The following is an 11,250-nucleotide window of genomic DNA, read 5'->3' as shown; positions in this document are numbered from 1 at the left end:
CACACACACACACAAGGGTGCCTCATGATGCGAACTTTTTATGTTTCTGAAATGTATTCAAGTGAAGATAAGTTTCACTCTTTTAATGGGACGAAACAGAACGAAAGCTCATACCTGCTCATGGCCTAAAACACCTAGAGTGTTCACTTGTGGTTTTCTTCTCAATAAACACAAATTTGTACTCGTCCAGCTTGCTTATTGGATATTGATCGATCTAAGACCTTTGTTTTTGTGATAGGAGGGTTTATCGTCCCTCCGTCGAAGCCGGAGTGGCCTCATGGGAACCATTCTGGTACTTTTGCCGGACGTGCGACATAAGACCCACGTGGACCCAGAAAGCTCTTCAACAATGACTTCAGCAGCAAAAGCCGCAGCCCGGAAGTGGGTTACGTTTTATGTCACTCATTGTGAAGCATTTTCTATATTTTATTCTAAAGTCTTCATTCCATCTTTCACGTTGCTTTTCCACATTGATCGGTCTTGAGTGAGCTCTTCTCAATTGTTTTCCCAAATTGGGAGTAGATTGAAGGATTAATGGGAGTGGAAAAAGTGTGGCTATGTGCTTGATATTGATTTTCTAATCTTCATCAATGATCTCTCCGACTCTCTGGAAAATCCTCTCTATCTCTTTGCTGATAACTCCACTCTTTCCTGCTCCATTCCTCATCCCTCAGATCGGCAGTCTGCAGCCTCCTCACTCTCTGCAGACCTGGACAAAATCACAGACTGGGCAAACAAGTGGAACATGTCTTTCAATCCTGACAAATCTCACACTCTTACTATGTCTCTCTGAAAAGACCGACTGGAAACCCCTCCTATCTACTTTCTCAACAATCCTCTCCAACAAGTTCTGTCGCTCAAGCTTTTGGGTCTCACTATCTGCCATGATCTTTCCTGGAAAAACCACATTTCCAAGCTGGCCTCCAAAGCCAGTCGCCGACTGGGCATCCTCCGTCGTGCGAAGTCCTTCCTTGGCAAACCTGAGCTCCTCACCACATACAAGGCTTTCCTCCGCAGCTCAATGGAATACTGCTCTCCCCTCTGGGCCGGTGCTCCTGCCTCACACCTAGCTCGTCTTCACGCTGTTGAAACCAAAGCTTTCAGAATCATTGGAATCTCCTGCGATGAAGCTAACTCTGAGTGCCTTTCACACACTCACCTCAGGCAGATTGGTGGTCTTTCTGTCTTCTACCGACTCCTCTCTGGCCTGGCTCACCCAGCTCTCTCTGTGCTGTCCCCCCAATATTCCTGCAGGTCGCACAAGATCTGCCTGCAACCCTCTTCTGGTGAAACTGCCAAAATCAAGACTCTCTGCTCACCTTCACTCCTTCAGTCCTCTTTCCTCCCATCTCTGGAACAAACTCTCTCACTCTCTTCAATCCCACACCTTCCTACAGGTCTTCAAACTTCTATCTTCCCCCATCCATAACCTTGATCTTTTCTACCCCCGATAATGCACCCCAAACCCACCTCCTTCAAATTCCCTATTTTATTTTCCCCTGAAATCTCCTGTAGTGTCCATCTTGTTTGTCCCATGTACCCCTCCCCACCCCTCTCCCTTCCACAGATCTCCCGATGTCCCTGTTCTCCACTGTAGTTGTGCTTCCCTCTCTCTCCTCCTATTCTTTTCTCCTGCTGCCTTCATTATAGCCGGCGAAGCCGGTGTTGTGAATAAACGCGTACGTATTATGTTGAAAACCAGATTATGCTGGATTCCTTGGCTTGAGAATTCCGAAGCTGTGACGCACCAAATCGCTCAATGGAGGCCGCCATCTTGCGGATGCGGAAGTATGCATAACAAATTGAAAAAGTTCAATAGGAGTTTGTTTCACCCGTCTTTGTTTGATTCACAATCTTATGCACCTCTAATTTGTAATTAAAATACTTTAAGACCAACCTCGGCCCGCACGGGCCCTGGTTATCTTCAACGAAAATCGTCACCAAACACCGGAACCAATGAGATTCGAGCATTTGAAAAAATATTTCTAAAACCAAATCACTCAATGGAGGCCGCCATCGTCCGGATGCGGAAGTATGCATAAAAAAATTGAGAAAAAGTTCAATCGGAGTTTGTTTCACCCGTCTTTGTTTGATTCACAATCTTATGCACCTCTGATGTGTAATTAAAATAATTTAAGACCAACCTCGTTACTTCAACGAAAATCGTCACCAAACACCAGAACCAATGAGATTCGAGCATTTCAAAATTTATTTCAAATAAGCTTATTACGCGTTTCGGAGGGTGAAAACGGCGTCAAATATTCTAAAATTGACGAAGAATTATTTTTTAGAAATCGCGCGGCCGTAGGGGATAGTTTTTCACGGCCGGAAATATCCGAAGTTGAGACGGAATTCACCGAATTAATCAAGAAGTAAATTTGATCAATTTTAATCTCATCCAGAATGCAAATGGTGTCATTTTAGGTCTGAATTTGCGAAATTTTGTGAGCTGACCAATCAGCGATCAGCTTAGGTCAGCCAATCAGCGCCATCGACACGGTTTGATTAATGACAGTCACACATTGACGACTTAGTCACACATTGAGTACCAGTTCACTGGTAATTCCCTGCTTGTCGTTAAAGGCGGCAAAAAGGGTTGGCGTCAGGAAGGGCATCCGGCCGCAAAACATTGCTTCAAAAGGGGACCGAAAAACAACAACAACCACAGTTCCCGAAAAAGGCCAACCCCCGCTTGCGGGGAAAAAATGGCCTCTAAAGGTGTTTTTTTTTTTTTTTACACATTGCCGTTGAAACGGCGCTATCGTCTGATCTGTCGGCACTGATCTTACTGCAAGCTAACTTCTTCTGGTGGAGGAAGCCGCAGTGCCCGGAGAGAACCAGTCCTGACAGCGACTGAAGTTAGAAGACTACACACTTACTGTGAAAACGTATGTTAAGCCCAGTTAAAATTTCTTAAAATAGGCCCTAAGCGAGCACATCGTATAGTTACTTCCTTCAGCTTCTTGTGACATTTATTGTATGTAGGTATTGGGGAGGACTGTCTGCTCTTCTCTTTTACCAAGTCTTACCAGGTACGGTACCTACTACACCTACCTACTACCAACTACCTACCTACCTACTACCAACTACCTACCTACCTACTACCAACTACCTAACCTACTGATGCCATGGTGATGGGTAAAATAGTGGCAAGAGGCTTTGGCTTCGCCGGCTCATTGCGGCTTTGCAGTCGGGTACTAGTATGTTCTATGTGTTAACTCTTATACGAGCCTCGACTATGTATACAAAAACATTGCTTCTTCTGCTCTCTCAGTCCTCCAACTCTCCCTATCTGCAAACCTCAACTCGACTTCTTGCTTATTTATCCCATTTGCAGACCGCTGTTATGTCTCACTGTTCCTGCCTTGGTTTAACGGAAGAACTGCACCACCATCTCCTGTGATCACCAAATGATCTTTATTTCCTCCATTAATCTTTCCTAAACGAACCATCTTAATTCCCTGATAGTTTCAGCGTTCCTCCCTTTCCTCTTATCTTGTTCCTTCATTCCCTTGATGTTTGTCCCACTGTAAAATGTACCACTCTGTTCCATGAGCCTCGCTTATGTAAAGAAAACAGAATCTTTGGAGGAAGAGCGGTATACGTCCCCGGAAGGCAGTTGCACAGACATGAAAAGTGAGGAACAAAAAATTGAAGTGGTCACTGAGCCTGGATTTTGGGAATTTAGCTACGAGGAGTTTGCTGGTCGAGGTTATGAAGGAGCTGGGGGGGACTCAGAGGGTTGAGAGAGAGCAGCGAGAGAAAGAGCTGGACTAGAGGAGAGGAATTAAGGCAAAGGGAATGCCGATGTTTGTGATGGGAGATCAGCAAATCTAGTGCTTGAGATGTTTTTGGGAGGATTGCTAAATTGTTCACCAAGTCTAGTCACCGTCTCCTCAACAAAAGGAAGTGGCCATGTTGGAAATCTGGCACAGCTTCCGACAAGCAATCTTACCCCTCGAAAAAAAAATCTCAGGATGAGCACCTGAAATTTTCCAAGATTTTAAAAGCTTCATTACTGCACATCCTTTCTTAACTCAATAATTTGCATCAAATTATCAAGAAATCTCATGTGTTAGCACATCATGGGAAATGTCCACTGTGTAACGTCGGTGATCATTTGTCCACTGAAATCCGTTAATCGGAATGCTTATTTTATACATCCGTGTTTTGTTTTCCACACAACTAAGCTTTGGCTTCCACTGACATCACGTTTGTTCATGGAGCGTACAGATCAATGTGCTCCTCTTGTCATCATTCACCAAGGTGCTACGACTGATTTCAGAATTTTTATTGCTTCATCTTTCACGAGGAGTACACAAACATTTAATGTAGAACAATTATTCGAGTAACTAACATCCTTGGTTAATTGAGTATTTAAACTTGCAAGTCATGTCAATATATAATTACATGTAAAGCACAACTATAGGGGTTGTTGTTGTTGTTGTTGTTGTTGTTGTTGTTGTTGTATGGCCCCAGACAGTTCTCTCAAACAAGCCCGCGGCACGGACAGCTGATCGATCTCGCAGGAGTGACCCTGAGATCTCCCACATCCAAGATGGTTTCCCCCGCACCTTCACAAAGCCAGGGCCACAAAAGAGTCAGAGAGAGAGAGAAGAGGGAAAGGGCCGGTCCATGGGGACCAATGGTCACTCTGACCGTCCTCCGCCTGACTAATCCGGGCAGCATAATCTAAATTGCCGAAACAGAAATTACAATTAATAATAATAATTCATTTATTTTGTATAGCGCTTTTCATGAAGCCCAAAGGCGCTTTGACAGAGTGCAAAACATAATGCATAACAAAACATGAAAACAACAATTGCAAAAAGACAAGAATCAATAGGGAAATATTTAAAGCAAAAGGAGGGAGAAGGAGAAGTGATAGTCAGGGGTTAAATGCTGTGGGTTGAATGTTGAATGCAGTGCTGAACAGGTGGATTCAATGTGCAATTGTGTGAACAGTGCAATTCAATGTGTTGATCACCACCAAACAATAAATTTCCTTGCACTATAATTATAATTATTGGAGGATTTACAGCCCTGTGCTGGTTTCAGAATTCAGAATGATGTGCGTCATATTTTAAACAAGGATTTTACGATTCCTCTAGCAGTTCCAGCGATCAAGCCTTTTACTGGAGAGAACACACTGAAGGCGGCACAAGCGACATCCAGGATCGGAGTGAATATGGAGCTTCTTTCTTCGTTTTCTCTCTCCAGCTTCGCCTGCAGTTGCTGTTCCATCGTCTTGATTTTCATTTCAAATAACGTATTTGACGTCTAACAACACAGAGAGAGAGCGAAAAAAAAAACAGAGTTCGTATCTGATGGATTTAACACTCGTGTAATACACATGACAACGTCGGGCATCCCTGGTGTTACTCCAATGGCTTCTCCTTTTCCAACGAACAAGTGCAAGTTCTAATTCCTTCTTCCCAATGTTCAAATTCTCATTTATCCAACTGGACCTCATTTGATGTTTAGGTAATTTACAGCGACATGTTTTCCTGAAAAACCTTAAACCTTCGAATAAAACATATTGTCAAATGGATTTTTTTCCAAACAAACCTCAAACTGACTCTTCATGGCCTCCATCATGATTCCATTCTGATCGGATTGTGTCTGGAATGCATTTTGAGTCTGTTCCTCCAGCCTCTCCTCTTCTTGCAATGCTACAGGAACAAGAAAATAGTTTCCATCAGAATCCGCATCATTGGTACTGATCAACTGTTACAATTAATCATAGTTTTCCAAACAAAATCCCAAAGTTTAAAAGCGGAGTTAGATCCGCATAGGACTGCAGCTGAGTTCCACATCTCGGTTTTTGAACATATTCTTGTAAATAGTTTCAAATAACAAGAACATGACTGGATGTAAAAAAAAACAAACCCTGAAACAAACAGAGAACCAATGGTCCTGCAGCTCGCCTGGCTGGGTGGCAAAGAGTGGAGTGACACATGGATCAAGGTAAAAATAAGAGCTCGATTTAGAATACACATTTTAGGTCAGGGAGTATTGAGATAACGTCCACAATAGTGCAACTCCCTGTTGTCTATGTCCCTTAGTTTCCAAGATATTGCCCACTTCCGGTATGATGACGTCACTTCCTCTTAGGTCAGATTATCCCTCATTGACAAGGTGCAATTCTAATGTCTATAATTCACGTTTTTTTTTTTAGATGTTGCCCACTTTTTTGTATTACGACTTCACTGGTGGCCATATTGTTTCGGATCAGCTTCTTCCAATCAAACATTCCCATAGGTAGTCGATCATGTGCAGTAAACCCTCAAATATCGCGGATTTTAATGTCCGGGTTTTGACCAATCGCTATTGTGTTCCAATTCAGTATTTTGGCCAATCGCTCGCTTGCATCCGTCTGTGTGTGCGATTGCCTCCCGTTACGAGCCTTGTGTTGTTTTTCGTACACAGTCTTCAATGGCGTCCAAACATAAAACGATGGACAAAATTAGTTGTACCAAAAGTCAGACAAAGGTTAGGATGTTGGGCGAAAAAATGGAGTTGTTAGATAGGTTGGCAAAAGGTGGAGGTGCAGCCTATGTGGACAGTCGTTACGGAATCAATGAATCTACTGTGCAGTATATCTGTAAAAGTGAGTCACATATAGTCATCGGAGTACGTGCAAGTGTTACCGCAAGCGCTCCCTCCGCAAAGCACAAAAGTCTCATTCCAGTCCCGTGATCCTCATATTGAAAGGATGGAAAAAGCCCTTAATATTTGGATTGGGGTCCAAACACAGAAAAAGGTGCCTCTGAGTGGACCGGTGATATGGGAGACATCATTGCGGATTTACAAGTTTCCACAAGGCACCCGGGACCACTCCACTTCAACCACAGCTACACTCAGGTGAACACTTATCTCCCCTCTGGGCTGGCACCCCTTCCTCACACCTTACTCAGTTTGATGCGGTGGAAACCAAGGCCTTGTCTATGAAACCAAGGTGAAACCAAGGAAACCAACCAGTCTATGGGCTATCACTTCGCCATAGCTGACAAGTCGGTGGTCTCTCTGTCTTCTTCCGCTTCCTTTCTGGACTTGCACCCTCTGCCCTCTTCGTGATTTATTCCCACACCCTAAGTATCTGCAGGACGCACGCGGTCCTCCAGCAACCCACTTCTCGTAAAACTCAAAATTCAGAACCGCTGCTTACCTCAACTAATTTCTTCCTCTTTTTTCCCACTTTCAATACCAACTTCCACACTCTTCAATCTCATTCCTCCCTTCAGGTTTTCACCACCATCTCAAATCACACCCCATCCATAACCATTTTCTTTTTCGACACATATTAAACCACCTCCTGCCCCTCCCCAAAATTTGGCCTCTGTATCCATCTTGTCCACACCTTGTGGTCTCCCCTTCCCCTCATCATTACCCGTTTGTCCGTCTCCATATGTTTTCTTCCTCAGCCCTGCTGTTGGCATTTCCCCCTTCTCCGTCTGCTGTTCCTTTTATTATGTTGCGTCCTGATCCATTATATGTTCTAGCTCTTCCATGAGCTGTGACTATGTATATAAAAAAAAATCAAAATGGCAACCAAACCAGATTGGATTTCAAGTACTTTTGGGGCCTTTAAACCTTATTATGACCGACTCACATGTGGAGGGTGAGGCTTCCATCAACATATTTGAGATCGACCTTGAGGTCTACCACACCAAAGATCATTTTAGCCAAGTTTGGTCACATCCAAGCCAAGGTCACACAACAAGTTGTGTTTGTGTCCTTCCCCCTCTCTCCCCATCTTGTCTACCGCTCCCTGTTATATGTTTTATGTGTCGGTTTGTCTTTCTGTGTGATTAATGTTCGCTCTTTCACGAGCCTCGACCTTGTATACAAAAAAAAAAAAAAAAAAAAAAAAAAAAAAAAATCCCATCAGCAGTTTCGGAGAAGTTGCAAGTGTTTGCAAACGAACGGACGACACACCATTCCATAAGCTCAACTGAACTATGTTCCAGGTGAGCGAAGTATAATAATTCTGCAGCAAACTCACCAAATTTTTTTCTTTCAGTTTCTTGCAACAAAGTGTCCAACCTGGAAATTTTTCGGGATTCTGAGGATATTTTCTCCAAAAAATGTTTCATTTCCTCGTGTTGCTGAAAAATGTATGATTTGGAATTAATCACACTAACTCACACAGTGTAACCTGTATCATATAATGTATGACTGTATAATGTAAACATGTATGATTTGTAATTAATCACACAAACTCACACAGTGTAACCTGTATCATATAATGTATGATTGTATAATGTAAACATGTATGATTTGGAATTAATCACACAAACTCACACAGTGTAACCTGTATCATATAATGTATGATTGTATAATGTAAACATGTATGATTTGGAATTAATCACACAAACTCACACAGTGTAACCTGTATCATATAATGTATGACTGTATAATGTAAACATGTATGATTTGTAATTAATCACACAAACTCACACAGTGTAACCTGTATCATATAATGTATGACTGTATAATGTAAACATGTATGATTTGTAATTAATCACACAAACTCACACAGTGTAACCTGTATCATATAATGTATGATTGAATAATGTAAACATGTATGATTTGTAATTAATCACACAACCTCACACAGTGTAACCTGTATCGTATAATGTAAGATTGTATGATGGAAACATGTATGATTTGTAATTAATCACACAAACTCACACAGTGTAACCCGTATCGTATAATGTATGATTGTATAATGTAAACATGTATGATTTGTAATTAATCACACAAACTCACACAGTGTAACCTGTATCATATAATGTATGATTGTATAATGTAAACATGTATGATTTGTAATTAATCACACAAACTCACACAGTGTAACCTGTATCGTATAATGTATGATTGTATAATGTAAACATGTATGATTTGTAATTAATCACACAAACTCACACAGTGTAACCTGTATCGTATAATGTATGATTGTATAATGTAAACATGTATGATTTGTAATTAATCACACAAACTCACACAGTGTAACCTGTATCATATAATGTATGATTGTATAATGTAAACATGTATGATTTGTAATTAATCACACAACCTCACACAGTGTAACCTGTATCGTATAATGTATGATTGTATGATGTAAACATGTATGATTTGTAATTAATCACACAAACTCACACAGTGTAACCTGTATCATATAATGTAAGATTGTATAATGTGAACATGTATGATTTGTAATTAATCACACAAACTCACACAGTGTAACCTGTATCGTATAATGTATGATTGTATAATGTAAACATGTATGATTTGTAATTAATCACACAACCTCACAGTGTAACCTGCATCATATAATGTATGATTGTATAATGTAAACATGTATGATTTGTAATTAATCACACAAACTCACACAGTGTAACCTGTATCGTATAATGTATGATTGTATAATGTAAACATGTATGATTTGTAATTAATCACACCTCACACAGTGTAACCTGTATCGTATAATGTATGATTGTATAATGTAAACATGTATGATTTGTAATTAATCACACCTCACACAGTGTAACCTGTATCGTATAATGTATGATTGTATAATGTAAACATGTATGATTTTAATTAATCACACAACCTCACACAGTGTAACCTGTATCATATAATGTATGATTGTATAATGTAAACATGTATGATTTGTAATTAATCACACAAACTCACACAGTGTAACCTGTATCGTATAATGTATGATTGTATAATGTAAACATGTATGATTTGTAATTAATCACACAACCTCACACAGTGTAACCTGTATCGTATAATGTATGATTGTATAATGTAAACATGTATGATTTGTAATTAATCACACCTCACACAGTGTAACCTGTATCGTATAATGTATGATTGTATAATGTAAACATGTATGATTTTAATTAATCACACAACCTCACACAGTGTAACCTGTATCATATAATGTATGATTGTATAATGTAAACATGTATGATTTGTAATTAATCACACAAACTCACACAGTGTAACCTGTATCGTATAATGTATGATTGTATAATGTAAATATGTATGATTTGTAATTAATCACACAACCTCACACAGTGTAACCCGTATCGTATAATGTATGATTGTATAATATAAACATGTATGATTTGTAATTAATCACACAATCTCACACAGTGTAACCTGTATCATATAATGTATGATTGTATAATGTAAACATGTATGATTTGTAATTAATCACACAACCTCACACAGTGTAACCTGTATCGTATAATGTATGATTGTATAATGTAAACATGTATGATTTGTAATTAATCACACCTCACACAGTGTAACCTGTATCGTATAATGTATGATTGTATAATGTAAACATGTATGATTTGTAATTAATCACACAAACTCACACAGTGTAACCCGTATCGTATAATGTATGATTGTATAATGTAAACATGTATGATTTGTAATTATTCACACAACCTCACACAGTGTAACCCGTATCATATAATGTATGATTGTATAATGTAAACATGTGTGATTTGTAATTAATCACACAACCTCACGCAGTGTAACCTGTATCATATAATTAATTAGCATCATTCATCCACCAATAAGTCCTGAAAGTGGACAATGCACAAACAAAAGTCAAATTTCAAAAACTGAAAATTACTCGATCTGATCGTTGTACAATTATTTGTTACTTTACAACTTTTAAAGGAAAATGTGAATAATAAAGCAACAAATGCAACTTCAGGGATTTATCGTGGAGGCCGCCATGTCTTGCCTTTGTCGCCTCCTGATTGGCTGTGAATTGCATTCGGCGTTTCGTAATGAAAACCACGCTGTGATCGTCTGGTACTTACCCATGGACCCAGTTTCGGGGTGTTGTTGTACTTCAAAATGACCTCGTCAATTCTCTCCCTGTACTTGGCGTATCCACCAGGACAGTGGAATTGTCCCGCTTCCACGTCTTGCTGTATCGGGTCGTACAAACTCTGCAAACACCGCTCGCTTTCCTTCTTGGACCGCAGGTAGTTTTGTTCCACCCAGAACTTCTCTTGATCAACAAAATATTGCTGGAGAAAACATCAAAAAGAAAGAATGAAAGAGGATCAAATAAAATGAGGACGAAGGAAGATGCGGTGAGAGGTAAGGGAAGAACCTTCCCTCAAAGGTTGATATTTTTTCAACATCTCCCACCTTTTGAGCTTTGTTGTCCTTTATTCCCAATATTCCCTCTTGTACAAAATCAATTCATCAGCC

The 11,250-nt window shown here is 40.1% G+C and overlaps 1 protein-coding gene across 2 annotated transcripts in view; it reads right to left on the bottom strand.

The window, feature by feature from the left end:
• Positions 1–4,276: 4,276 nt before the first annotated feature.
• The window catches only part of LOC137427169 (guanylate-binding protein 1), a 36,416-nt gene continuing 29,442 nt past the window's right edge, over positions 4,277–11,250 (bottom strand). For both annotated transcript variants that reach the window (XM_068116400.2, XM_068116398.2), the window contains exons 9-12: positions 10,851–11,063; positions 8,006–8,108; positions 5,569–5,672; positions 4,277–5,280 (exon numbers count right to left, since the gene is read on the bottom strand). In XM_068116400.2, the coding sequence (XP_067972501.2) occupies positions 5,077–5,280; positions 5,569–5,672; positions 8,006–8,108; positions 10,851–11,063 (624 nt within the window). In that variant the 3' untranslated portion in view covers positions 4,277–5,076. The remainder of the gene's footprint in view (positions 5,281–5,568; positions 5,673–8,005; positions 8,109–10,850; positions 11,064–11,250) is intronic.

Source organism: Myxine glutinosa, chromosome 5, assembly GCF_964187855.1.
Source record: "Myxine glutinosa chromosome 5, kmMyxGlut1.1, whole genome shotgun sequence".
In the NCBI taxonomy this organism is placed as follows: Eukaryota; Metazoa; Chordata; class Myxini; order Myxiniformes; family Myxinidae; genus Myxine; species Myxine glutinosa.
Note: the sequence above shows the minus strand (reverse complement) of the source record. Positions and strands in the feature narration are given on the sequence as shown.